General features: G+C 42.4%; 1 protein-coding gene across 6 annotated transcripts in view; it reads right to left on the reverse strand.

Moving 5' to 3' along the window:
- Window positions 1-5,041: 5,041 nt before the first annotated feature.
- The window catches only part of LOC120549331 (T-lymphoma invasion and metastasis-inducing protein 2-like), a 121,669-nt gene continuing 101,257 nt past the window's right edge, over window positions 5,042-25,453 (reverse strand). For all 6 annotated transcript variants that reach the window (XM_039786170.1, XM_039786172.1, XM_039786174.1 and 3 more), the window contains 12 exons: window positions 15,419-15,652; window positions 14,187-14,255; window positions 13,077-13,202; window positions 12,418-12,526; window positions 9,697-9,876; window positions 9,290-9,408; window positions 8,640-8,748; window positions 8,195-8,253; window positions 7,976-8,078; window positions 7,640-7,733; window positions 6,304-6,458; window positions 5,042-5,965 (listed from right to left, as the gene is read on the reverse strand). In XM_039786170.1, the coding sequence (XP_039642104.1) occupies window positions 5,271-5,965; window positions 6,304-6,458; window positions 7,640-7,733; window positions 7,976-8,078; window positions 8,195-8,253; window positions 8,640-8,748; window positions 9,290-9,408; window positions 9,697-9,876; window positions 12,418-12,526; window positions 13,077-13,202; window positions 14,187-14,255; window positions 15,419-15,652 (2,052 nt within the window). In that variant the 3' untranslated portion in view covers window positions 5,042-5,270. The remainder of the gene's footprint in view (window positions 5,966-6,303; window positions 6,459-7,639; window positions 7,734-7,975; window positions 8,079-8,194; window positions 8,254-8,639; window positions 8,749-9,289; window positions 9,409-9,696; window positions 9,877-12,417; window positions 12,527-13,076; window positions 13,203-14,186; window positions 14,256-15,418; window positions 15,653-25,453) is intronic.

Consider the following 25,453-nt stretch of genomic DNA (forward strand, 5'->3'; position numbering starts at 1 on the left):
ACCTGGTATTAAAAAATCCTAAGTGATCGGATCACAAGTAGACCGCTCTAAGTACAGGTGTAAATGCACTCAGGACACATACTGTGGTGTGTGTGTGTGTGTGTGTGTGTGTGTGTGTGTGTGTGTGTGTGTGTGTGTGTGTGTGTGTGTGTGTGTGTGTGTGTGTGTGTGTGTGTGTGTGTGTGTGTGTGTGTGTGTGTGTGTGTGTGTGTGTGTGTGTGTGTGTGTGTGTGTGTGTGTCCTGAGTGCATTTACACCTGTGTGTGTGTGTACACACACACACACTATACATTTATTATTATAATAAATACACATGATATAATATATATAAATTAGGGCTGCACAATGTATAGTTTTTTTTATCGTCATCGCGATATCATCTGGCGCAATAAACACATTGCGAAAGGCTGCAACATATAGCGAAAGACGCAAAACAGATTTTTTTGTGTTAGTTGAAAGACAGTCAGGCACCTGGGTAGCTCACCTGGTTGAGCGTGCGCCCCATGTACAGAGGCTCAGTCCTTGTCGCAGATGCTGTGGGTTCGGTTCCAAAAATGTATGTCGAATAAAAACATTAAAAAGTCATAGTATGTAGAATAAAAACATTAAAAAGTCATAGTATAGTATGTTGATAAAAGTCATAGTATAGTGTGACTTTCCTCTGGACATCTGACTTAAAAAATAATTAGCACTTGATGGGAATCAAACTCCCAACCTAGAACACCCTAACCAGTCTTGTAATAGACTGAACTGAGGAACAAGTTTATCGTAAAAAGTCATAGTATAGTATGTGGAAAAAATCATAAAAAAGTCATAGTATGTCAAAAAGTGATTTAAAAAAAAGTGATTAAAAAAGTCACAGTATATCGGGGAAAAAAGGCATAGTATAGTATGTTGAAAAAAGTCATAGTATAGAGAGACTTTCCTCTGGACACTTAAAAAATAATTAGCATTTGATGGGAGTCAAACTCCCAACCTAAGACACTTCAATCAGTTTTCCAACCGACTGAGCTAAAGAAAAAGTCATAGTATCATGTGTCGAAAAAAAGTCATAGTATAGTATGTCAAAGAGAGTCTGTGTCATGTGTTGTTATGCGATAACACATGACACAGACTTTCTGTGGTAGGTTAGAGGTGATTGGAGGACATTTTCAAAATTTTGGGCCCACCACCACCCTTCATAGTTAACCTGGATACCAAACTGCCACAGCTATCTGTCATTGCATGGTAACTGGATCAATCACACCAGACCTGAACCAAACTGACTTGTATCCTCCTAGTTTTATGACTCTTTTGTACTTGTGCTACTAGCTACTAAGTTTTAGCATAAACATCGTCACGTATGGCCACAGTGGCTGTTGTACAACAAATGTTACATACATAGCCTCGCTTAAGTTATTATAGTGCTTAAGCACTATAATTCAATTCCATTCACCTCCTTTCTGGGTAGTGCCCAATAGAATTAAATTAATTAATTGTCCTTGTATCGTGCTATTTTGCTTCTGAACTCCGACACTAAGGTGTTTTTTAAAACACTGGCTGGGAGGTTGGAGGATCTTGGTAGGTGGAGACCAAAATGGTTTTATACAGGGGTGTCAGGGATTCCATAATGTCAGGAGAGTGCTTAATGTTTTACATTCTAGAAAAGGGTCATCGGACACTGCAATCCTGTCTTTGGATGCAGAGAAGGCCTTTGACAGAGTGGAGTGGCCTTACCTCTTTGAAGTGCTAACTGGCTTTGGGTGTGGTGCAAACTTTTGTAAATGGATTAAGATTTTATATACAAATCCTTCTGCAGAGATTCTTACTAATAATACGGTATCTGAGCCCTTTGACATCCACAGAGGCTCTCGGCAGGGTTGCCTTCTTTCTCCTCTCCTATTTATTCTCGCTATCGAGCCTCTAGCTATAGCTATAAGATCACACCCCGAATTTCAGGTATAAAAATAGACCAACTAGACCATTGAATAACTCTATTTGCCGATGATATAATATTGTTTCTTACAAATTTGCAAAGCTCAACACTTCTAGATTTAATAAGAGTTTGGAATATTTTCGGGTTACAAAAAATCCCAAATTATGATGCTGAAGGAGGAGGAAAGACGTAAACCTACACCTCTGGTCGCCTCTTTCAATACATCTGAGTGTTTTACATATCTCTGCATTCGCATTGTGCCAGAGATCGATAAGATAGTTTCAACTAACTATGACCCCATCGTAGACTCAATAACTAAATCGTTAGATATATGGTCATTCTTACCTATATCTTTAATCGGACGGATTAACGTCCTTAAAATTAATATTTTCCCAAAGCTTTTGTATCTATTTCAGAACATTCCTTTGCCACCACCATCTCTTCTTTTCAAAACTAAAAAAGATGTTTTCTGCTTTAATCTGGAATTACAGATGTCCCAGGGTCCACTTGTCTTTATTGTTTTTACCATATGACAGTGTGAGGGGTCAATGTGCCTAGTATCCAGTGGTACTATTTCTCTTTAGACACTATGCCTGCGTGGATGGAGATTGACACGGCCTCTGTAATCTCCAAATTACCCCTTAATCTGTATTTCTACTCAACGGATATCAAGAAACTAAGAAAACAAAGAAGCCTTTTCTTTTAAATACAATAAATGTCTGGTATGAAGCGCGGAAATTTCTGGGTGAAACAAACACTCTGTCAGCCTTCAGTCCTATTTGGTGAAACCAGAAATTTGCTCCTGGGAGAGCCGATTAGGGTTTCCAATTATGGGCCAGCAGAGGTTTGAGGAACATTCTCGACTTGTATAAGGATAAAAGTATTATGTCATTTGAAAAACTCATGGTAAAACACAATGTTCCTAGAAAACACTTACAAATAAGGAGCTATATAATGGCTGCCCAGAATCAAAAAATTATGGAACCCCCTTTGTCCGTGTTAGAAAATATCTTGTCAACCAATTGCAACACCAAGGGTAGAATCTCAGTTTTATATGCTATGCTAATATCTAACTCAACTGAGCACAAATTGAATTCGTGGAAGGAAGACATTCAGGAGGACATAACATTGGAGGATTGGAGGTGGACAATGGAAAAAATAATGTATATAGTTAAGGATAAACAAGATACTTTCAAACAGATTTGATTTTTGAACTTTGTTGAAAAGAAAAAAAGAAATCTATTGATAGAGAGGCGAGATATATATATATATATATATATATATATAGATATAGATATAGATATATATATAATATATATAAATATATAGATAGATATATAGATAGATATATAGATAGATATATAGATAGATATATAGATAGATATATAGATAGATATATAGATAGATATATAGATAGATATATAGATAGATATATAGATAGATATATAGATAGATATATATATATTTATTTTGCTTCTATTTTTTTTCAGGGTTTGTTTACGTTTATGTATGTCTTAGTTAAAATGAAACTCATAAAAAAATGTGTTGTCCTTGTGGTGATGCTGAATGTGCTCAGCCAATTGAAAATTTGTGTAGCTTGGTTAATTTCACACATCAGTGTATAAAATCCAAGCACTGCAGTAAAGCTCTTACTTTATGTAACGGTGCCCCACTTCTGTCAGATAATTAGATATTCTATTGAGGAATTACCACCTTTTTTTTAATCCAATACCTGCATTTCTTATGACAGCTAATCAGGGACGGGTGGAGAGTCGAGCCCAGGGACCAAGCCTGAGATGAGACTTCCCAGCACTGTCTTACCCGTCAGTAGAACGGAAATGACAGACTTTGAAGGGCAAGTTGAAAGCATTGTTCTCCATTTGTCATTCAGATAAAACTTTTATTTATAAAACAATTCCATAAGAATGGGGCATTCACATTCATTGGTATGCTAGCATTAAAGGCATGGTAAGGTTGAGCTGAGAAGGTAAAGAATGTAGCAGTGGTTTGCCTTTTTAATAGTACCTCAACATGTACTTTATACTATGGCAAACAAAGCTTTTACAAAAATATCAGCTGCATTTATTGCTAATTCCTGCATTGTTCTTACCTGTACAGTGTCAAATATGTGTAAGAGAATACATTAATGTTTCCAAGATAGAAAAGATTATATATACACACACACACACAGGACACAAACAAAAAGAAACATTGGCTTTTAAACATCATTGTAGTTTAAATCATTCAATTAGGCAGCCAGATCTCAAAAACACTTGTACATTTCAATGCATAAACTGAAAATTACAATCTTCAGAAAAAGACAGTAGGCTACATTTAAAATGAAGTGGAAAAAATGTCAAGCGGTATTGCATTTTTTAAAATTTTTTTTTATATACTAATGGACCAGATCTTTAGCCAACAGTTCAAGCCTTCACCCAAAAAAGTTAGTTTGCTAAGATATACATAATGAAATCTATCAATAAATAAAAACAGCATTAATAACATTAAAACCTGTACAGATACAATGGGCAAACATTGTACTTTAGTGCACAAAAAGGCTTAGTTGCGAAAGTCAGTGTCCTCCCTGTTTGTTTAAGCCAGCCAGCATCTCTTTTCAGGAGGACTGACACGAACACCACAGCTCTTTGGATGGATCTTTTTAGATCGTAATAGCCTTTAAATCAGTGCCACCTTTCACTTTTAACGAAAAGGTAATTTGTAATAACCAATGACCTACAGTGTTTGGTTCTGTGACACCAAATGCAAATGGAAATTTTACCAACCCTGAACCCATGACCTCTGTGTGAAGGCCTGCTGCCCGGCAAACTGTGCCTCCAAAAACTTGTTCCCATGGCTCTATATGCACTACGGACTTTCTTCCTCTTAACTTTTGGTACGGACGAGGACATTCTTTCCATTTCTTCAAAGGTCAACCAAATAAAAACTGCCAATCAGCATGAGCTGCAGGGGAAACCAGGATGGAATACGTCACTCAGACAGTTTGTTGGGAAAAGCCCAGAGAGCTGAGGAAATTGCAGGAACATCAGTGCTTGGCAGATTCATTACAGGTATCATCATTGGGCCAAACAGAAACCCCCCCCCCCCCCCCCCCCCCCCCGGCGGGGGAGAAACTGGGTCTGTCAGCCAAGGCTTCTATCAGAACTGATATTTTACACCTAACTTTTAGCTGGCAGGTTTGTGGCTTACAAAAGCGACTTCAGAGTTTAGGCACAGCTTCACAGCCACACTAGTATAGCCTGCAGTGAGCCACAGGGGCTTTGGTCAGTCTCTCACCTTTATGACCATTGCCTTGTGGCCCTGGTACAGTATAGATCTGCTCTGCCCATCCAGTCCCCTATGATGAGGTGGCATTTCCAGATTCAGTGGCACAGCTCTCAGCGGGGTCATAGAAACAGTCTTCATTCACTACAGAAGCCAGACTTTGGACGCTGAACTCTCTCTCCAACAACGTGTTGAAGTCCATGACCCCTGACGACGATGCTGCATCCGTCTGGCTGTCCATTGACGTGCTGTGTGCCTTCATGTTTAACAGTGCACCTTGGCTCCTCCTCAAACTGTTGGTATTCCTCTTAACAGCATTAAAGTGTCCTCGCCTCAGTTTGGGTTGGGTCTCTGGAGTGTCCCCCACTCCCTCAGGTTGAACACAGGGAGCTGGGGCAGCATCCTCTGAGAGTTTAAGTTGGAGGAACTGAGCCTCAATGGCGCTAGTTGGGGAACTGCTGTCTCCACTGCCCCTCCTTGTTCCCCCCTCGCTAAAGCCATCATCATCATCATCACTTAAAATATCAGACTCTTTCACAGCAGAGGTGGAGCGGGTTTGCGAGCTGGATCCAGGTGGCTGAGGCCAGTTCTGCTGGACAGGGAGGATGTGCATCTCAGAGGAGGTGCAAGGTGGAGGAGCCCCAGATAAACTGTAGGTTCCACTGCTCAGGCTCCCCTCATCTGAGTCTGGCCCCAGCTTGGGATTCGCAGCCTGGGTTGCGAGATCTCCAAGTGGCTGCTTACACAACCAGGATGCCCTGGTGGAACCTAGTAACACATGTGGAGATGGAAGTTAGAAATGCCACTCTTATCTGAGCAAAACACTTGCACCCTTAGCCCCTCTAGCATTTTATGACCTAAAAAGTGAGACACGATTATCTCTAAAGTACATGCATACTTAGCATTACACAGTAGATGGTTTTAAAGGCTAAAATAGCAGTCAGCAAGAATCCCTCCTCTGCCCTGTGGAAATGTTTTTATAGGAAAACTTCCCAGGAGGCAGTACCTGGTACTGGAAACGAATGTCGAATTTTGTTTATAGATCTTTAATTGAAAGAAATCTCTCCTGCACAAATATTTACATGAGAATGCTTCTGACCGCTCACCTATCCTGGCGGAGGAGGGCAGGGTGCTGCGCAGGGGGACCAGGCGCTCCTTACAGCTCCTCTCCAACGTGCCCTCGCTCCTCATGTTCCTCTTCACGTTCTCCCTGAGGATGGAGCGGATCACCTTGATGATGTGGACCTTGTTCTCTGGCACACTGAGGAGGACACAGCAGAGGTACCATAGTAACATGAGCACAGGATATGTTCAACTTGATTTCTGATGCTAAATATAGATTAACAGGATTGGTGAGAGAGTTCCAATGTGTCCCCAGCGAAATGGGCGAGGTAATTCATTAGGAGTGATCCCAATTTCACAGTGTGTAATGAGAATTAATTGGGCTACAGGCTTCACTCACACTACTATCCCCATCTAGACAGTTTTTCTGTTAAATGCTAAAACAGCAGCAAACAGGAGCCATTGGAAGACATGCCCTAATGAGTCTTGTTTAGGGACCATGACATGAAAAAAGGCTTTACAAGATTAAACTAAATGTTTTTTTATTTTAAGGTAAAGGTAAAAAAATTATTTACAAATATTGTAAATCATTACAGGTATAGTTCGACATATGAAGATACAGCCAGCAGCCAATTTGCTTAGCTGAGCATAAAGACCTCTAAAATGTTAGTGAGCTTTAAATGAGAATGGTATTATCAAAAAAGAGAACAGGATTCATTTTCTTAAGCTGGATCACCACTTAGCCATTTTAATTAACTTTAATGAGGTTGGAACTTCCTACATTTTAAGTATGTTTGAATAAATTACAAGATAGTTCCAGCTGATCACCACTTGGGTCTTTCTTTGTAGCCTTGACCATGAGTAATAGCAACAATAAGATCTGTGAATACTAACATTTCTATAAAGAAGACCTCTGAATGCTTGCTTTTCTAACACCATCAGACAGACTGTAAAAAGCAGAGTTTAACCAAACCTTTTTTTGGAGAGACTGAGAACTGTCCGTGAACATCTATCACAGGTGATTGTTTACAGACCAATGTTCTGGTTCAACGTTGAACAACTGTACTTGCCATGGTTGGGTTTCGTGAGAAATTATAACAGACACTATGGCCATGGACACTTTGAGTTTGGTCCAAATAAAGTGGGTTAGATAATCTGGCCACCTGACTGCTTTCATTTTTTGCCCCGTTGGAAAGCAAATTACTTGTGAGTAGTGTTATAATAAATGGTAGGAAAAAAATGCAAAAATAAGACTAACATAATACACCTTAATTATTCTTTAAAAAAAAAAATTATAATTCTGGTATGTGTAATGGGTTCTATGAATGCATACCAACGTTAATCATAACCACGATTCCACCTGAAAGTTTAATCTCTGACCTGCTACACAGCTGGAAGACTGTCTCTGGTCTCCCTTCCACTTCAGACCTGGAGTGAATCAGCTCCCAGATGCAGCTGCTTTCTGTGCCTGTTCCTGGGAGAGTGGGGGAATAAAGGAGAGGGCTTTTAATCACACAGTCCAAATATGGTTTATGGCTTCAGAAGTAGATAAGGAGGGAGGGAACAGAAATGCCAGGTGTGTGGGCAAGGAGAATGAGCTTTGGGGGTTTGTGTGGGGAAATACGAAGGGGGAGAAAGAACAAAAAGATTTAGTGGATGTACTTTGTGAGTGATTTAGTGGGGATACTGTGGCCGTTTGTCAGCCTCTTACTGTACCTGCAGTATTTCCCAACCTGACCTGCAGCGCAGAGAGCGGAATGAGCCAACGGAACTTAAAGGGGTCCGAATCTCCGTGAGAAAGTGCTGAACGAGAGTTGGTCTGGTCATCACGTAGAGAATGGCACATAGGGGAAAAGAGAAAAATGCTAAGTTTCACACCAAATACACTATTTGTGGTTTGTGAGAGTAAATGAATGCAATAGACACAATGCTTACCATCTTCTTCTTCAGCTTGTTGTTTTCCCTGTAGACCAATATCACCGCTTTCTTGAACACTGGTGAGAGAGAACACATCAGTGTCTTAGTTTTTACTGCGAATGCCTCTTGGGGAAAGCGACTGAAGGAGAGCAACCCACAGAAGCATTTTAGATGCCAGCTTGAAGCCTTAAAGCACTACAGATCTGGATGTGTGAGTGCTATTGCAGACACAATTCTGTGCGGCTCTACAGAAAACCCAAGACACTTGGTATGTACTGATTCAACTTTAACTGCAAAAATCCACAGGTAGCACACAAAATGGTCTGCTATATGGTCGTTTGTGCCCAAAGCCTTTAAGGCGTAACAGTATCTGGTGTGTAATAGGAATACCAGTCAAGAAATTGATTGCCAAAAACATTTGGAGTGTAGCAGGGTGGAAGTTGAGGGTAGGATGCATACTCACCAAACACGGTCATTTCGGGGTCTTTTCTCATGCGACCCAAAGACGTATGCGGGTTGAGCCAAACCACTGAGGAATGCATGAGAAACTCTCCCATAGAAATCTCTGTGACCTGAGAGAGACACAGGAGACAGTTTACAAAAACAGCAGAGGGAGAGACAGAAGAATAACAAGCCAGACTTTGGGCTTTTTGCTGGAGCATACTGCTGTGTGATACATACCAAGTATCCATGTCTATGAATGGCGCTCCATAGACACTACAAAATTCTGTTTGTGCATGGGGTGATAGCTAACTTTCAAGCAAACTGATATTGTTTTTGTCTGAGCACTGTTTAAATACATAACCTAGACAACATTATATAGCATTCACTTTGAATATGTATACTGCAGTAGTTACCAACTAAATATTTAATCAATTTTTAAATGTATTCAATCCCTGGGAGGCAATGCACAGAAGACAGCGTAAATGACATAAGGAACTAAACAGCCCCACTTTGATAATGTACAGATAGTTAACTAGGTTGAAGTAGTCAATCACTGATTGTGATAGGTATTTAGTATTTTATTTTCAACAAGAAACCCTTGTAGCAGGTGTCCTGGGAAACTTATGTGTACAACTGCCGCCAAGGCAACTTTAATTATAAATCATTTACCTCTTTATCGTGGCCACTCTGCTCAGAAACTAGCTGATCAAACACAGAGCCGTAATCCTCGTAGATCTTCTGCATCTCATTGATGTGGCTGGCCACTTTCTCCATGGCTTTCAGAGCCTCTGTAGGGGCAAGGACAGAATGAAGTAACAGGGATCAAGGGATCAATTTTTGACTGCATATGCGAGTGCTTTGCATTACAGTAGCAAGTTGTATTTGCTCATTGTGTGTGCACTGTGTAGGGGAAAAATGCCATGTCTTATGTGCCAAGATCTGTCACTTAAGGCTCCCAGGCATGATAGCATGACAAGAGGACACTGAAATGACAAGTGTGAACATGGCCTGTATTACACACATCCTCCATGTGTGTGTATGTGCATTTTTCTTTAAATGTAATGTTTTCTCCCTACCGGTGAGGTGGTAGTGCTCCTCGCTATCAGCATCAGTGAGGGAGACCAGCTCCCTGAGCAGCAAGGGATACTTGAGAACCCTTTGCACTGGTTTAATCAGGTAGGACTCCAGGGTGGATGAGTGCTGCTTGGTGGGGTTCCTCGCATCCAGGAATTCCTTGAAGGCCTGATCCGTCTTAGCTGAAAAAAAAAAAAAAGAAAACTGAACATGAATCTTTCAGCAGTTGACTTTATTTAGGTCCAATCTAATACCCATAACTACCATACTATTAAGTATTGCAGAAAAAGATTCAGTTTTGTTCCAATACATTTTATGTCAATGCAGTATGCCAAAAATACCAGGATGTCCTACTACATCCGGTCGCATTTTGCAGTATGCCTTTCTGGCTATTTTGACCCACAATCCTCTGCATAGGGGAAGATAATCACATCGACTGAGCTGCCAAGAGAGCACAGACAGATGACAGCCTGATGACAGCTAATTGACAGAAGCCTGTGACAGATATTTGAGCAAGAGGGTCAAAGTTCAAGGCCTAATGTTATGAAGAACAGTATGTCCAATTCTATGCATTCTGCATGCAACAGTACATACTTTGTAAGGTCACCTGCAGTTCATACTAAAACTAAGTCATTTGGAACGCAGCATTTGTTTTTGGTGTTTGGGTTTCTTGATGTACTCTGATTGTTTCATGCATACATAGTGAGAAATGTGTGGCTATATTGTATGCCAAACTCAGATCTGAAATTGCCGTATGCAGGCCAGTGCAGAATCATGGTGCAATAAGCTCTCTCCAGCAGGGGGTAGTGTAGGCTTCTCCAGTACCATGACCACTGAAGCATTTAAGTGTAAACATCTGATAATGCATCCAATATACTCAGCACATCACCTCAGAGTATCATAATAAATTGAACAAGCGTTTTTTTTTTTTTTTTATCTAGCAGAACTTTGGTGAGTTACTTAAATACTAAAGCGGTCTTATTTAAAACATGGTAAAAAATTATTAATTTGGGACTCCTTAGTTCACGGAGAAGCAAAAAGCATAGTGTGAAATAGCTGGTATAATACAGAATGAGCCTTCTGTAAAGGTGATGACATTTTCCCTGAGCAGTATGCTTCCACAACGCTTACTGAGGGGGGCCATTAAAGTATTAATTATAGCACTCCAAGCCACAGACAGGCAGCTGCATCGACACCTCCTAGAGTAATTGGCAGGCAATTAACAAGTCGACAAATAAACAGAGAAACTAAGGCAACCCAGAGCCCTTGGCATGATGGGAAAGGGAGGGGGGGCGATGAAGATGGCAGAGACGGGCATATAATTACTTTAAGGGTTGGCAAACTCCCACAGATCTCTTCTCTGTTCACTTGGATCAACTGGTTTTGACCACGCTGAGCCAACTATATACTCTGTGTGCAATGTGCAACTATCTCCCTTGTTATACTTGGCTATTCTTATCTGTACTGTGCAATTATTGTGCTACATGTTGTTCTAATATTAGTTAGTGTGTACCAACTATAATACTGTACACCCCGCCATTGAAAGCATTGGTTAAAGAATAGGGTGTATGTAAGTGGAGTACTTTGAATCTGGCATCTTTTCCCTTCACGCAAGCACTTGCACTATGCCAAGATCTCAGATGCTGTTTGAAAAGGAACATCAGTATTGTGTGACCATATAAATCTTAAATAAAAAAGAATAACTAAAATAAGATATATGTAGAGGTGCTGAATCTTTGACTGGGTAGAGGGTTACCCTTCGGTTTACTTTTAAATCAAAGATTTAAGTTTTTGCATTTAAGAAGCATTTTAGCGAAGGATCTTATAGCCTGATGGTGGTATAATATATGAATAAACATGTTCATGAACTTCCAAAAATATTCAACACTGCAGAAAACTCTTTCATGCACCAGTGTTGCTTTGATAACCATATTTACCAAACATTATCCTCCTCTAGGTAATTCTGACCCCTCAGGGACTTTTCAGGAGTGTTTTTTCTTCTTCTAATCCTATTAAATATCCATCCTGCTTCTTACTTTGAGGAATATATCCCACGAAATTCTAGTAATGGGGCAGATTTAAGCAGCACAATTTGCCCACCCCATCCCCCCATGTCAGCAAAGAAGCCAATCTTCCTACATTTATCTCTGCACTGGGCAGCGTTCCCAAATAATGGCAGAAAGGCAGACGTCGTAGCAGGCATAAATCAACTTTAAAATTTCTACTCTGTCACATGCTGAGGGCGACGCAAGGAATTATTGGGGCTCTCAGGTTGTAACGGTCCGCTGTTTGTGGACAAGGTTATCCAAAGTCTGTGTATTAATGAATGCATGTGCCGGCATTTGTTTATACTTTATCTGCTTGTAAAACAGGTAATAGCTTTGAATATTTAGAAACAGTCGATCACAAAATGAAAGGTGGATTTTGTTTCCCCAAACCTTTCCCTCACTTTCATCCACTGTCTCCCTCTGAGACATTTACTTTTATACATAATTGATATGTTTCCCAAGAGAGAAGGCCAAACCTTCCAACAGTGAGTGCCGTGAGGAGTCTCTGATGCAACATAGGTGCAAGGAAGCTGAATTTAGTAGGGGTGTGAGACACTTTGAATTAGTATGTGTCTGCAGATGTATTTATGTCAATTCTCCATTTCCCTTTGTGCTGTACGCTTATGTGTATTTTGGCCGTCATGCATTCTTCATGTGTTCAGCTGTGTTCTGTACCTCTCTCCAGGACCTTCTGCACCTTGATGTGGTTGGCACAGAAGCCACTGTAGAGCTTGAAGTGGTCAGCGTAGTAGAGGAACGAACCCCCAAGAGAAAACAGCAGCTTCTGTAAAACGAGTGGGATAGAAAAACAAAGGCAGGGACTGAGTGTTACACACAGATGGCGAGAGAGTAATGCTACACAAAGCCAAAAGAGTACAGAGAGAGGGGATGAAAGAGTGTGAACATGTGAAGTCATGACCGAAGCACTCGGTCCTCCCTCTCTTGGGAGACTATCCAAACGCCCCCTCTGTCCTCTCCCTTCTCGCCTAACCTCTTGAGTACACTAGCTTTCAGCAGCTCACAATCCAACCAGTGAACCGCCACCTCGATCAATAGATCCCACACCTTGTCATGTCAAGCCTACAAATCAGCCGGCGATGCTCCTGTCACACCACCTCAATTATTTATAAACGTCAAGATCTCAAAGATCATACCTTTTTTCAGAAAATCACCTGGTTTGAGAAGAATGTCAGTATATGCATTCTCATGGAATCCACACACTTTGGACATTTAATCCATAAGGTGTTACGTTGCAGTGTGTGTGTGTGTGTGTGTGTGTGTGTGTGTGTGTGTGTGTGTGTGTGTGTGTGTGTGTGTGTGTGTGTGTGTGTCACCTTGAACTGTGAGGGGGTCTCGAGAGTGCTGAAGTCAGGCGAGGAGGCGATCCTCTCCTCCAGGGTCTGTAGGAAGACCCTCTGGAAGTCCAACATCTCTGGCAGGCTCCCGAACAGACTGTCCATCTGAGGAGGAGACAGGGTCAGAGGGTTGGTGGGATAATGGATAGGAGAGGTAGTATGGCATTGTGGGAAGGTGATGGATAATGATGTATGAGGGGAAAAAATAGCAGAGAAAGGTGGGGGAAAAGGGAGAAGGAAGGAATATGAGGCTACAAGAAAAAAAAAAAAAAAGAGCCAAGATAGCTTGTAATTCATAACAGTCAGACAGGCACCCTGGAGTGTTATAAAACCTCCACTCTGAAGGCTCCACCTCTGACAGAGGCACTTAGGAACAAGCTATGGCCCTGCTAGAAAATGCAGCGCGCACACGCACGCGTGCACACACACACACACACACACACACACACACACACACACACACACACACACACACACACACACACACACACACACACAATGTCTCTCTCCGACACATACCTAGGGTCAACACATCCCTTCATTAAAAGCCAACAGGCTCTTGTCCACTTTGTGCCTGGACACGTCCCGCTGTCCCATAATGGCCTTATAATTTGCCCCAGTGCTCAGTGGCCTATCGACTAGTATGTCTTGGGAGAGTCGTCCTGTGTTTGAGGTCATGACTGGCACAGCGCTGCACACAGGGCTGGAAACTGCAACACTCCGGTCATTAGCATGCTGCAGCTACTACTATATGTTATAAGGACAACACAAGAAAAAACCCATTGTCTTAATAAAAGAGGTGCACTGAAATCAGCAGACTTAAAAGATGGGTTTACTCTTAAACTAGCCTTTATTATTGGTGTGTCCCAGTGTGACGTTAGAAGGTCAGTGTAGGGGAATGCTAATTTGTCCTCCAGCCAGTCACAGTGGTAATGGCCTAACAGAGTTCATCAACATCACCTCTGGGTAATAAACACTCAATGAATTCCACATCCTACATAGGCTCAACATCTCCTAGGACACACCTCCGTACGCTACAGCTCTCATGAGGTTTATCCATTCTTCACACAACATGCACACGCCACTTACCTCGTCCAGTGTGAGGAAGGTTTCATTCTGCAGGGGTTTCAGGTAGATCTCGAACAAACAGGCCAAGTCCTGTGCACAAAAAATAGAGAGGAAGGTCAAAAGACAATGAATCAAACAGTCAAGTCAAATCAATTTCATCATTAGATTACTACTTATTTTTCCTTTTATAACCTCCAACTGTCTTCTTCCCACAGTCCCTTAGCCTCTTTCCTCCATCTTCTCCCTCCACCTCCCTTCCTCTCCCCCCCACTACTTTAATGTGGCTGTAGCTTGTCTTGATTTCAGTAGAGATATTCTCATTAGGTTGATTTATGGGCCTCCTCCTCCTCATCCCCTCCCCAAACTACCTCAGTCGCTACTGGTGCATGGATACGGGCGAGCAGGCCTGCATCAAAGACAATCTCCTCACTCAATTACAAATCAACAGCAAGTTGAAGAGGAGGGGTGCACGAGAAAAGGGATTTAATGAAAAATGAAGAAATGAAGGAGAAAGGGAAGAAATGCCAGCCATGACAAGTGTTGCAGAATCAAGAAGATCATGAATGTGGCTCTTTAATGCATGTCAGGGAGGAAAAGGTCATATTGGAAAACAAGATTGCAGCAAAACGACTGGGCGGGAAGAAGATAAATAAGGCGAGAAAGGAGGAGGAGGGTTGGAGGAGATCTAAATGTGACACAGGAAACAGTTTCGGTTTCATTTCTTCTCTAGTCCCATGTCACGCCAAAGCATAATATCGTATATTAAAAGGAAAAGTTCAGCATTTTGGGAAATACACATACCGTATTTTGCTTGACGAGACTTGGATAAGAACATTTTAAATAGTTAATTGGTGAGCTTTAGAGGTGCTGATAGGCAGATTTTGTTATCTTTTGACAGAGCCAGGCTAGCGGTTTCAGTATTTATGCTAAGCTAAGCTATCCGACTGTTTGCTCCTGCTACATATTCATCGTACAGAATTGATTGAGTTAGATGATAAGATTCATACCATTCTCAACAAATAGCAAAAGAGCACCATTTCCCAAAATGTTGAATTCTTAAAAATAATAGTAGTCCAGTCAGTCTTGGTATAAAAAAGAAAAGAAATATATAATTTTTTGACTTAGTTAAAAAAAAAAAAAAAAAAAAAAAAAAAAAAAAAAAGGAAAAAAACAGTGGAACAGATTTCAAATAGAGTTTGAATAAACTTATAAGAAATTCTAATACGACAGCAGTCAAAGCTTTGCGATCTCACCTTGACATAGGACTTCTCGGTGTCCACCAGCTCCTGGATGACCTTGCGTAGCCTCTCAGTGGCACTCATATGCTTGGGGCAAGGTCTGAGCAGGGGGGCCTCTCGCGTGGGACCCGAGCGTAACTCCCCTCCCTGCCTCACAGGAGGTTCTTTGGTGTTGTCCATCAAACCCCCAGGGCCTGAGCTCATCCCTTCCTGGAAGGACTGGTAGAGAGTGCACACTGTGTCCACGCTCTGTAGGAGGCGAGAGAGAGAGAGAGAGAGAGAGAGAGAGAGAGAGAGAGAGAGAGAGAGAGAGAGAGAGAGAGAGAGAGAGAGAGAGAGAGAGAGAGAGAGAGAGAGAGAGAGAGATGTATTTAGGTTAGGCAGCTCAGGGATTATAACAGCCAGCTGGATAAAATAAGCATCACCCTTGTTATAAGAAACTGAATTACATGCATGTATCCACAGGCACACTGAAACATGTTCTCAAGGATCTATTAAAATGAAAAACCTTATTTAACAATTCACTATTAATGATTTCAGCTCCATAGCTGTATAAAATAATGATGCATCCATACTACACATGGCCAGTGATTCTCTTGGGTGTACTAAGAGTGTTACGGAGATTTAGTTATGCACTCTATGCTAATTGGCTTTGCATCAAAGACTTTACAGTGCATCTGAAAGACTGACTGGATATCCCAGCAGATAGCATTATATCACATTACATTATTCTTCTAAATCCATAATAGACAGTTATGCAGCTTTGTGTCACACATCAATTAAAAAAAATGTAAAAAATCCCAAGTGGTCACGTATTAGCTTTTATACCATGGTCTGGGTGAATACTCTATACTGATTGGCTGCAGGGTGTCATTAAAAAAGTGTTATAGGACACCTACTAAAGGAGTTCCGGTGAAACTGACAAATGAATGCGCTACATTAAATCAAAAAGGAAATGTGGATTTGTTATTTCCAACTCGTTCTCTGAAAACACCACAGCATGGCGCAAACACACAGGCTGCAAGAAGTAAGTTCTACTGCCCCTCTGGACTAAGTTTCACAGCGAATAACGTTGTCTCACATCCCGTTCACTGTTCAGCTCGCTGCTTCAGGCTGCGCTGCTGCGGCCGACAGTAACGTTACACATCGCGGATCAAATTGTTTGTAAAAGTGATATTGTTTTGGGGACAATGAGATGGCTGGATAGCTAGCTTGTCTTGTTGTCCAACATACTGTGAAATTATTTTTACTGATTGACAACTGTACACAAGGTTATTGACTTTGGATCTTGCTAGCATAGATATATAAATATCTCTGGTTGCTAAGGGAGGCAAGTCGTATCTAAGGTCCTTCCTATTTCCTGGTGGAGTTCTGCTGCAAATGTTTAATTAAAGTAAAAAGAGAGGCATCAGCGTGCTGGATAGTTCAGGAAATAACAGTGCATCATTTATCATCATATTTGTGATATTTTACGAGTAAAATCTAAATCTGCAATGTTCTCTATCACGTAAATGTAGTAGTACAATTTTTCCTCTTTAGTACAAGTACACAGTAAGGCAGTAGTATACATTTAGTTGCATATTGTGCTTTGGGGTCCCTCTGTAAGTTATTTCGGAGTACAATTGTTCTGGAGAGAGCTACAAGCAGCAATACAAGAGGCCAAGCAATCAGCCCATTCCAAACAGGCATGACACTAGTTTTCTAAATGTAGCTAAAAATACCTCTGCTCATTCACAAAAAGTATAGTTTACTCCAGCCGGCTTTGTACGTCTCCGATAGGTGGAACCCCGTGAAAAGTTCAGCATCGTACCATTACAGAGGTGTTCAACAGAAACAGCTAATCTGCATCGCTTTATATTGGACTGTATTGCCTGGGGTCGGAAATTAACATCAGCCGTTGGCACCACACTGCGAAGTCTTGCCTGTGGCGGGTAGAATATGTAGTCTGAGCAACTGTGCCAGAAAATGAGCCATGATCAGCCTCTCTGTTCTAGTCCCTGGGATGTAAAAATGAAGCAGTGAGGGGAAAACCTCTCCCTTCTATCTATTTTACATCGTGGTTGTCACTGTATGGTATATTCTTTTCAAGCACTGTGGTAAACGTTTAGGCCTACACAATCAGAATCCCAATTGCTTACCAGGTAAGCTACTCAGGCACTACTTCATCAACTGCACCAAGCTTTGCTAGACAGTGCTGTAGCCATCAATTATGATTATTGTGATTTCAATGCAAAAAAAATAAAAATAAGAATAGCCTCATGATGACCAGCCCTCCCAGTGAATAACATGATGTAGAATTATATTGTGGCCATGTCACTAGTGTCAGTAATATCCGGTTCCATTCGGCTGCACAGCAACACAGCACGGCAGGCCAAACAGCTGCTCAGCACTCTCCGCCTTCCTGTGTGTGTGTGTGTGTGTGTGTGTGTGTGTGTGTGTGTGTGTGTGTGTGTGTGTGTGTGTGTGTGTGTGTGTGTGTGTGTGTGTGTGTGTGTGTGTGTGTGGTATTGCATGAGAAAGCATTCAAGTGCAGCTCACTATTAAAGGCTCAACAGCAACACACAAAAATCGATACACCCCTCATTCTGACACTGCAGGCATCGATACATACTTGTACGCAGTTCCCGAGCAGTGTGTGAAAGATTGTCTGAGTCATTCATCTCTGAAACGGGTGTGAGCTACCACCCATAGCCCCCCCACCCCCCACACCCAATCCACTCCCAGGGAGCCCACAGACAATCAAGGCTTCCATTAATAAGCCTGCAACTCATCAGCCAGCTCGTTATGGCATGGTCACTCCAGAGACGGCCCTCCAATGCTGCAATATAGACTGTGTGAAAGTGAAAGACTGAAACAGAAACAAAAGAAAGAGAAACAGAAGGAAAATGACTCTCCATTTCCTCTATGTATGTCTGGGCTAAGCCTTTTTTCTTTCAGAAAAAAAAAAAACGGGGCCCCCTTCTGGGGTTTTTTTATGGGGGATTATTATTTTGGGGGATTTTTATTCCACAGAAGTGTTCCTCTCTTTGGTTTTTTTTTTTTGGTTTTTTTTTTTTTTGACATCTCCCTCTGCGCTGGTGAAAGGGATGTTCTGACTTGCACACATCACACACACACACACACACACACACCCACCCACCACACACACACACACACACACACACACACACACACACACACACACACACACACACACACACACACACACACACACACACACACACACACACACACACACACACACACACACACACTTGACCGTAATCCTCATCCATTAATGGTCAAAATAGGTCTACAGCCATACTCGCAGCTCTGCGAGGCACAACGGTGATATGAGCTCACAGTGTCAATGGACAATAGGGTGATGTTTAGCAGGTTTAATCTTTACCATGTTAACTATTTCAGGTTAGCGCATTAGCATGCCAACATTTACCAATTAGCAAACAAATTTTAGCCTGACGATGGCCAAAAATCATCAACTTCAATGTCTGAGATGATGGGGAAAAAAACATTTTTGCAAACATCTATTCTGTTTATACATAAAGCACCTCTCATTCGGAAGAAAGGAACCAAAGAATGTCAGCCATCTGCAACTACAGCTGCTGACACACACTATCCCATTAAAGACCACAAAATACACTTCAGACACAGATGCTGCTGCCACACAGCGCCAGTCAGCCTTCATTTACTGATACACACTCTGGGAAAACTCCATATTGTGCCAGGCGGGGGGAGATTGCCAGTTTTTTTTTTTGCAGTTTATTTCGGCTACAGGCACCCAGAGGAAAGGGGAGGCCTGTCCGGTAGCACACACTGCCACTCCAATGCGGAGTCAATTCTCATCACACCCACACATTGAAAGGATATTGGCTCTAGTTCGTTCACTCACTCACTCACTCACACACTCACACTCACACACACGATGGCGGAGAACACTGCACATGGAAACACTTTCACCTCTTACACAGCTTCCTGACTAAGTAAGATTTTCATCTAAATGGCAGATACCTGCATTGGAGCATGACAGGAAGAGGTGGGCAGAAAGAAAGACCGAAGAAAAGCGAAGAGGAGGGAGGGGGGCTACACTCTGTCATGACTCAGGAATTGCGATAGCCTCACAACAATCCCACCAACACAGCCTGACAGCTAGCCCAAATAACCAATTAAGAGCAGAGGACGGGAGCCAGCGGAGGCGGGAGAAAAGCCTGGGAGCGCCAGGAAAGACGAGTGGATCCGACAGCGCTGCTGTGAATTTCAGGTTGTCTCTCTGACAGCTGACAGCTCTGGATCATGTTTCTACCTCGTCTCGCCATGTTTGCCCTTAAGTCAATTTAGAAAAGAGGTCTTTGTCAACCTTTAAAAAGGTTCAAAAAAATGCAGTGAGAGGCTGTTGAGTCATTTTGTCTCTGTCTACTTGGTTTCCTTCTGACGGCGTCTAGCGGCATTTTTCATTTTCAGTCAACTGCCATACACACACGTACTTACTTGCTAGATCCCCCTTGATGTGAAAGTAAAGGGTTTCATCACAAAATGCTGTACTCTTCCCGTCAAGTAGAATTTCTCATTCCTATAAATACACTTACAGTTTCATTCCAAACTAGGCCAAAAAACTGACAGTGATAAGCTTACATATATGGCAGCCACATCTATATCAATATTGATCCAAAAAGCCTTTATTGGACCCACTCACTTTCAGGTGCAGGGATACTTAAAACACAGTTGAGCGCTAATGACTTTCTACAGTCTCTTTCAAAGAGGCCCCTTCAAAAAGTGTATCCAATATTACAGCATAAACATTATTAATCTCTAAATATTCACTTCCTAATCCAATCCCCTGCTCACCATGAAGAGCAGTCTGTAGAGCAGCCTCCACGCTGCTGTGGCCTGACGCTGGGTCCTTCGGGCCAGCGAGCAGCCCTTCCTACGCAGCCTGCCTCCCCTGGATGCTGGCATGTCGGCTCCAGAGATGCTGTGTGGTTATACAACCTAGCTGAACCAGAGAAAATAGCCGCGACAAAACTGAACAGTTGGCTTGACTGTTTTGGAGATCTATCTTCTCGCTCTGTCCACCTCAGATTTTAATGTGATGTTAGTCAATTCCCTCTTGCAACATTTCTTACCCTGCTCCTCCTTTCCTGCTCTCTAATTAGTGTCCAATACTGGCTGTCTCTTGCTAGGCCCGGGTCAGAAGCCTCAGTATGGAGTACACCTATGCCTCTGAGGCGAAGTGGGCTTTGATGGGGGATCGAGCCATTGATCCTGCGCCCTGGCGTTCTGCAAGCGTAAGCAGAGTAAAAGTGCTCACTCCCGGCTTGTTTTGCATATCAATCACTAGCGGACGGTCTGGCCACTTGTGCAAATAGAGGGGAATTCTTTCCCTGGCAACTGTGTCCTCTCTTACTGTCCATCTCTTTCCATCAGTGCTGGTCTGTCTACATCTCTACTTTCACATCCTACCATCAATCCTACTTCACTCTGTCCATTTGCCTCCAGAAATCCCCATTCTGCTTTCCTCTCCCTCTGGTTCTTCCCCTCCGTTTTGGATCCATGTGACCTCGGTGTAACTTCCAGAGAGCTGAATGGAGAGGCCGGGGGCTGTATCCGTGTCCAGTCTTTCAATAGCATTAGTACAATGCAGACTGTTCTGGCTTGTTACCTCCACACACAGAGGAATGGCTGACTCAAAAATGGGAGGCTCTGAGCCGGTGGGGGGTAACAGGGCAGGAATGTTAACTATGGACTCGCACTAGAATAAAACGTGAGATGTATCACACATTGCACAGGGTATTTTTTACACAGAATAAATAAAGTCTCTGTCCACAAAAATGTATCTTGTTTTTCAATCAGGCTCTATTTTACCCACAATATAAGACTAATGGCCGTTTTATGGTTGTTCGTAGAATCGGCGGCGTACCCCCGCAGACCCTACGCCGGACGTGCACCTCTTGTGCACCCACTCCCCACACACACACACACACACACACACACACACACCGGCTCAACGCACACACCAGCGCACAAGTATAAACATCAGGCCACTTACGTAGGTTACGGTGAAAGCTCTGCATGGAGCCTCCGCAGAACTCTAAAACAGGCTTCAGGTAAGGTACTTTCTTGACTGTCATCCTAAAAGTATACAATGTAGTGTCAAAGTTCCTCTACCTACCCTCCTAAATTCAGGTAGATGACAGTGAGAAGTATTAGGCATTTTATGGTTTTATTAGAGAGACAGGAAACAAGAAGAGAGATAGAATGAGAGTGCCATGCAACAAAGGTCCCAGTTGAGATGCATGGTTTGCGCCTTACAGCCTCTGAACACCCACACAGGCGTTTTCAGTTATTCTGGCTGATTAGACCTCTGCTCAGGTTGAAGGTGGGCCCGATCTTTGATTGGAATATATTAGTTCACAAATCTTCATCTACCAATAAGAATGATAAAGATGTCATTTGTCCTGCCTTGACGCGATGAATTGTACAAATGGGCAATAGAGCACACTTTTGGACACTCTTCTCCAAAAGGCATCTGAGGTTTTGCACTTGATTGTACACATGGAAAGAAAAGTTCCAATCCCAACTTCTTGTACATGTCCACACAACAGTTGTGTAAAGTAGGCATGCTGAGCGTTCCAGACGCTGTCAGACAACCTGACAAGCACTTTTTGTTTGAAGCATACTGAGGCCTCCATGCTCATGATCATCACTGTTGGCTGTAATCACGCACACTTAACCATGCAGGATTTTAGGCCCCTTTTTGGCACATGCAAACACTGAATATTATTTAGTCTCATTAGTGTCATATTCCAATACTTGTTTTGTCCAAGTGTTGGGTATAAACACACAAAAATACACACAGCTCAGCTCTGTCAGACTGGGAGATTGCACTGTCTCCATCTCCATCTAACGCTCCAATGGAGCCATTATGTTCAGAGCTCAGTCTGCTTTGCAGATGAAACGCCGCTCAAATCAAAGGAGAAGCCTTTCACTTTACCAGCACAGAGGCCCCATCTTAGCCGAAATAAACAAACAAGCGTGGGCAGGAAGGGAATAAAGAAGAGGGGATGAAATACAGGTGTGTCCCTAGGGCTGGCTTTGCCCATCCCTCATAGGAAACAGCCTTGTCATGACACTGTGTGTGTGTGTGTGTGTGTGTGTGTGTGTGTGTGTGTGTGTGTGTTGTGTGTGTGTGTGAGTGAGAGACACACACACACACCAGTGGCCGGTAGGCAGGCCAGTGATTCATTTGCCATGTTAGTGGGCTATAGTGCCATCATGCCATCCTCTTTTCAGAGCTCAATAAAAGAAGATGCACGCTCATAAATCAAACAGAGTGGAGGGGAGGGGAGAGGAAGGGCTGGTCCCGTTGCGCTCCACTCAAGACCATTTACGCCTTTTATTATTCATCCCAAAACAAATATTATTCCGCCAAGTCTCAGAGGACTTTGGGAATGGAGTGTGCTTTAATAATGAGACAGCTTCAGATTAAAGCACCCATTCTACTGAGTCCCCTAGGCTATTCAGATCCACTCCACTGCATGACAAAGGCAAAGTAATGCTAGAACTATATGCTATTCTTACTCCACCAAGAAGCCTAAAACTACATGAAAGGTTAAGTGACAATGCTGGTTTCAACATTAAACATGGCTTGATGACAAACAAGTCTGCGGAATAACTAATGACAATCCCTGCGCTGCCCCCCATTCCCCTTTCCTGAAAGCTCAACCTGAGCGATTCAGAAGCAACTAAAGCACCCTGAACTATCCAAACCATACAACTGACAAAGATGACATGATACTAACAGATACTAGACCCACTAGGCACACAAGGTGACCATTAAGAGTGAATACATGCCTGTAAAAACTGCTAATCAGACCAATACAATTAATTCTAATACAGCCCATGCTGCCGAGATTACATGAAGGATAGCAATAATGGCAGTAGAGAAATTAACACCACGACCTTTTGCCTTACTCCCATCTGCCTACACTATAAATCTTAAAAGTGAACAGTTGAATTAAAGATCACCAGGATGGGCCTGAGTACAGAGGAAAACAAGAGTCTGCAGCCACGCCAAAAGCGCTGTACACGACACCCTAACTATATGCTGAAGTCCACCTGCTAACATGATCACAATGACAATGCCAACATGCTGCTGTTTAGCAGGCAATGTTTACCATGTTCACAATCAGTTAATTTATTTGGCACTAAACACAAAGTACAGATGAGGCTGATGGGAATGTCTGTTTTGCAGGTATTTACATTAACCAAAGTACTAGCAGTAAATTAAAACCTGATGAAGGCACTAAAGGAAAATTCAGGGGATCATCAAAGTGATTAGGATTCATCCTCTGGGCACCGTGGGTATATAAAGTACCAAGTTTCATGGCAATTCATCCCATAGTTTCAGATATTTCAGTCTAGACCGAAGTGGACCAATCAACAATGCCATACCTAGAGCCACGCCTCTAGCTTGGCTTAAAATGTAGCAAATAATTCATAAACACTGCACATACATACTGTAAATGCATGCTGTTTTTTCATGAGCTCTTTTAATTAAGGCTAAAATGCTAATGAAAGGCAAATAAAAGGCTAATGAATTTTCTGACTGTAAAACTACTCCAGATTCACATCTGTGGAGATATTTTTAACAAATACACACAGAAGGTTGTGGGAGTTGTGTGAAAGTTTGCAGCTGAAGTGTAATGACTCATAGTATCAGCTGCTTCAGTGAAAACCTCCCACAAGCATGGAGCACATCATCCCTATAGTTACCGGTTGTTTGTCCTCTTTGACGTCTCTTTGGCAGGACAGGCAGGCAGCCATGTCCCGAGCCAAGCGGGCCAGCTTGTCTTTGATGAAGCGTCCCAAACTGAGTAACACAGAGCCCAGGAACAGGTCCTTCTCCTCGGCCTCATGGCCGGACGGCCGGAACCAGCACATGGCCAGGAGGGAGCACAGGGCCTGGGCAGGCGACTGGTCCCGCTTAAAGAGCTCGATTAAGGTGGTGAGGTAGAGACACGGCCGAGGATCTTCATCGTTCACCGCTGGGGCTATAATTGGTATGGCTAATGCCACGGCTTTGCCAGGCACCCCTGGTGCAGTCATTCCAGCCAGATCTGGGTCATGTTGGATCCGGGTCCGGACCCTATTGGTCCCTCCATCGCTCCTTCTTTTTTAAGTTTTTATCGCCAGCTCTGTCTTTCCAACTTGTTTACAGTGGAGTGGACTGACGAGAGCAGGCTAGCATTTACTGCGCTGATGGCTGTAAGCCCAGATTATTAGCCTGCTCATGGCCAGATGGCAACTGATGGGTTTAGTCATAACACACACACACACACACACACACACACACACACACACACACACACCCCTAAACTAACCCCTCAAAAAAACCATTCCACGGACAGACACGCACCCCAGTTGGGTAAAGTAGATTCTCTTAAGTTTGGGAAGGGTATGGTTGTAGCTCTAAGGAAGACGGGATCATGTTTGAAGAAGATGATATAACCTAATATCCGTAGGCATCTACCATATCCTTTTGAAGTCTATGAGCCATGATAAGAGAGGAGAACAAAAATTGAATAATTCAACTTTCTGTTAGTCACACATTTAAAAAAAAATGTTGATACAACTCTCAGACTCCTCTCACCCACTAAGACAAGTAAAAAAAAACAAAAAAGAAACCAGAGTAAAAGAGGAAGAGGTAATAGAAACAGCACACATGTTGCAGTCTACTAATGCCTTCTTCTAATTTAGAGAAGAAGTGTAATAACCACTACTTGAATCAAGTAAATGAAGCCAAATCTCTCTTACAGACAGAGGAAGGCTCGTCCAGTATGGTCCAGACCACTCATAAGTCCATTTAAATGCTCTTACTGAAACATTTAGTCTGGACAAAAGCAAAGAGGCTTAATATGTCTGTCTGCTGTCTAACCTTTTGGTTTAATACAATACATGACTGGCCTCTTTACAACGTGTAAAAATGATGAATGCCATTTATAGAATAAAAGAACATCACAGTTTTTTCTACATAATGGAATTTGACATTAAAGT

Source organism: Perca fluviatilis, chromosome 20 (genome assembly GCF_010015445.1).
Source record: "Perca fluviatilis chromosome 20, GENO_Pfluv_1.0, whole genome shotgun sequence".
NCBI classification, from domain to species: domain Eukaryota; kingdom Metazoa; phylum Chordata; class Actinopteri; order Perciformes; family Percidae; genus Perca; species Perca fluviatilis.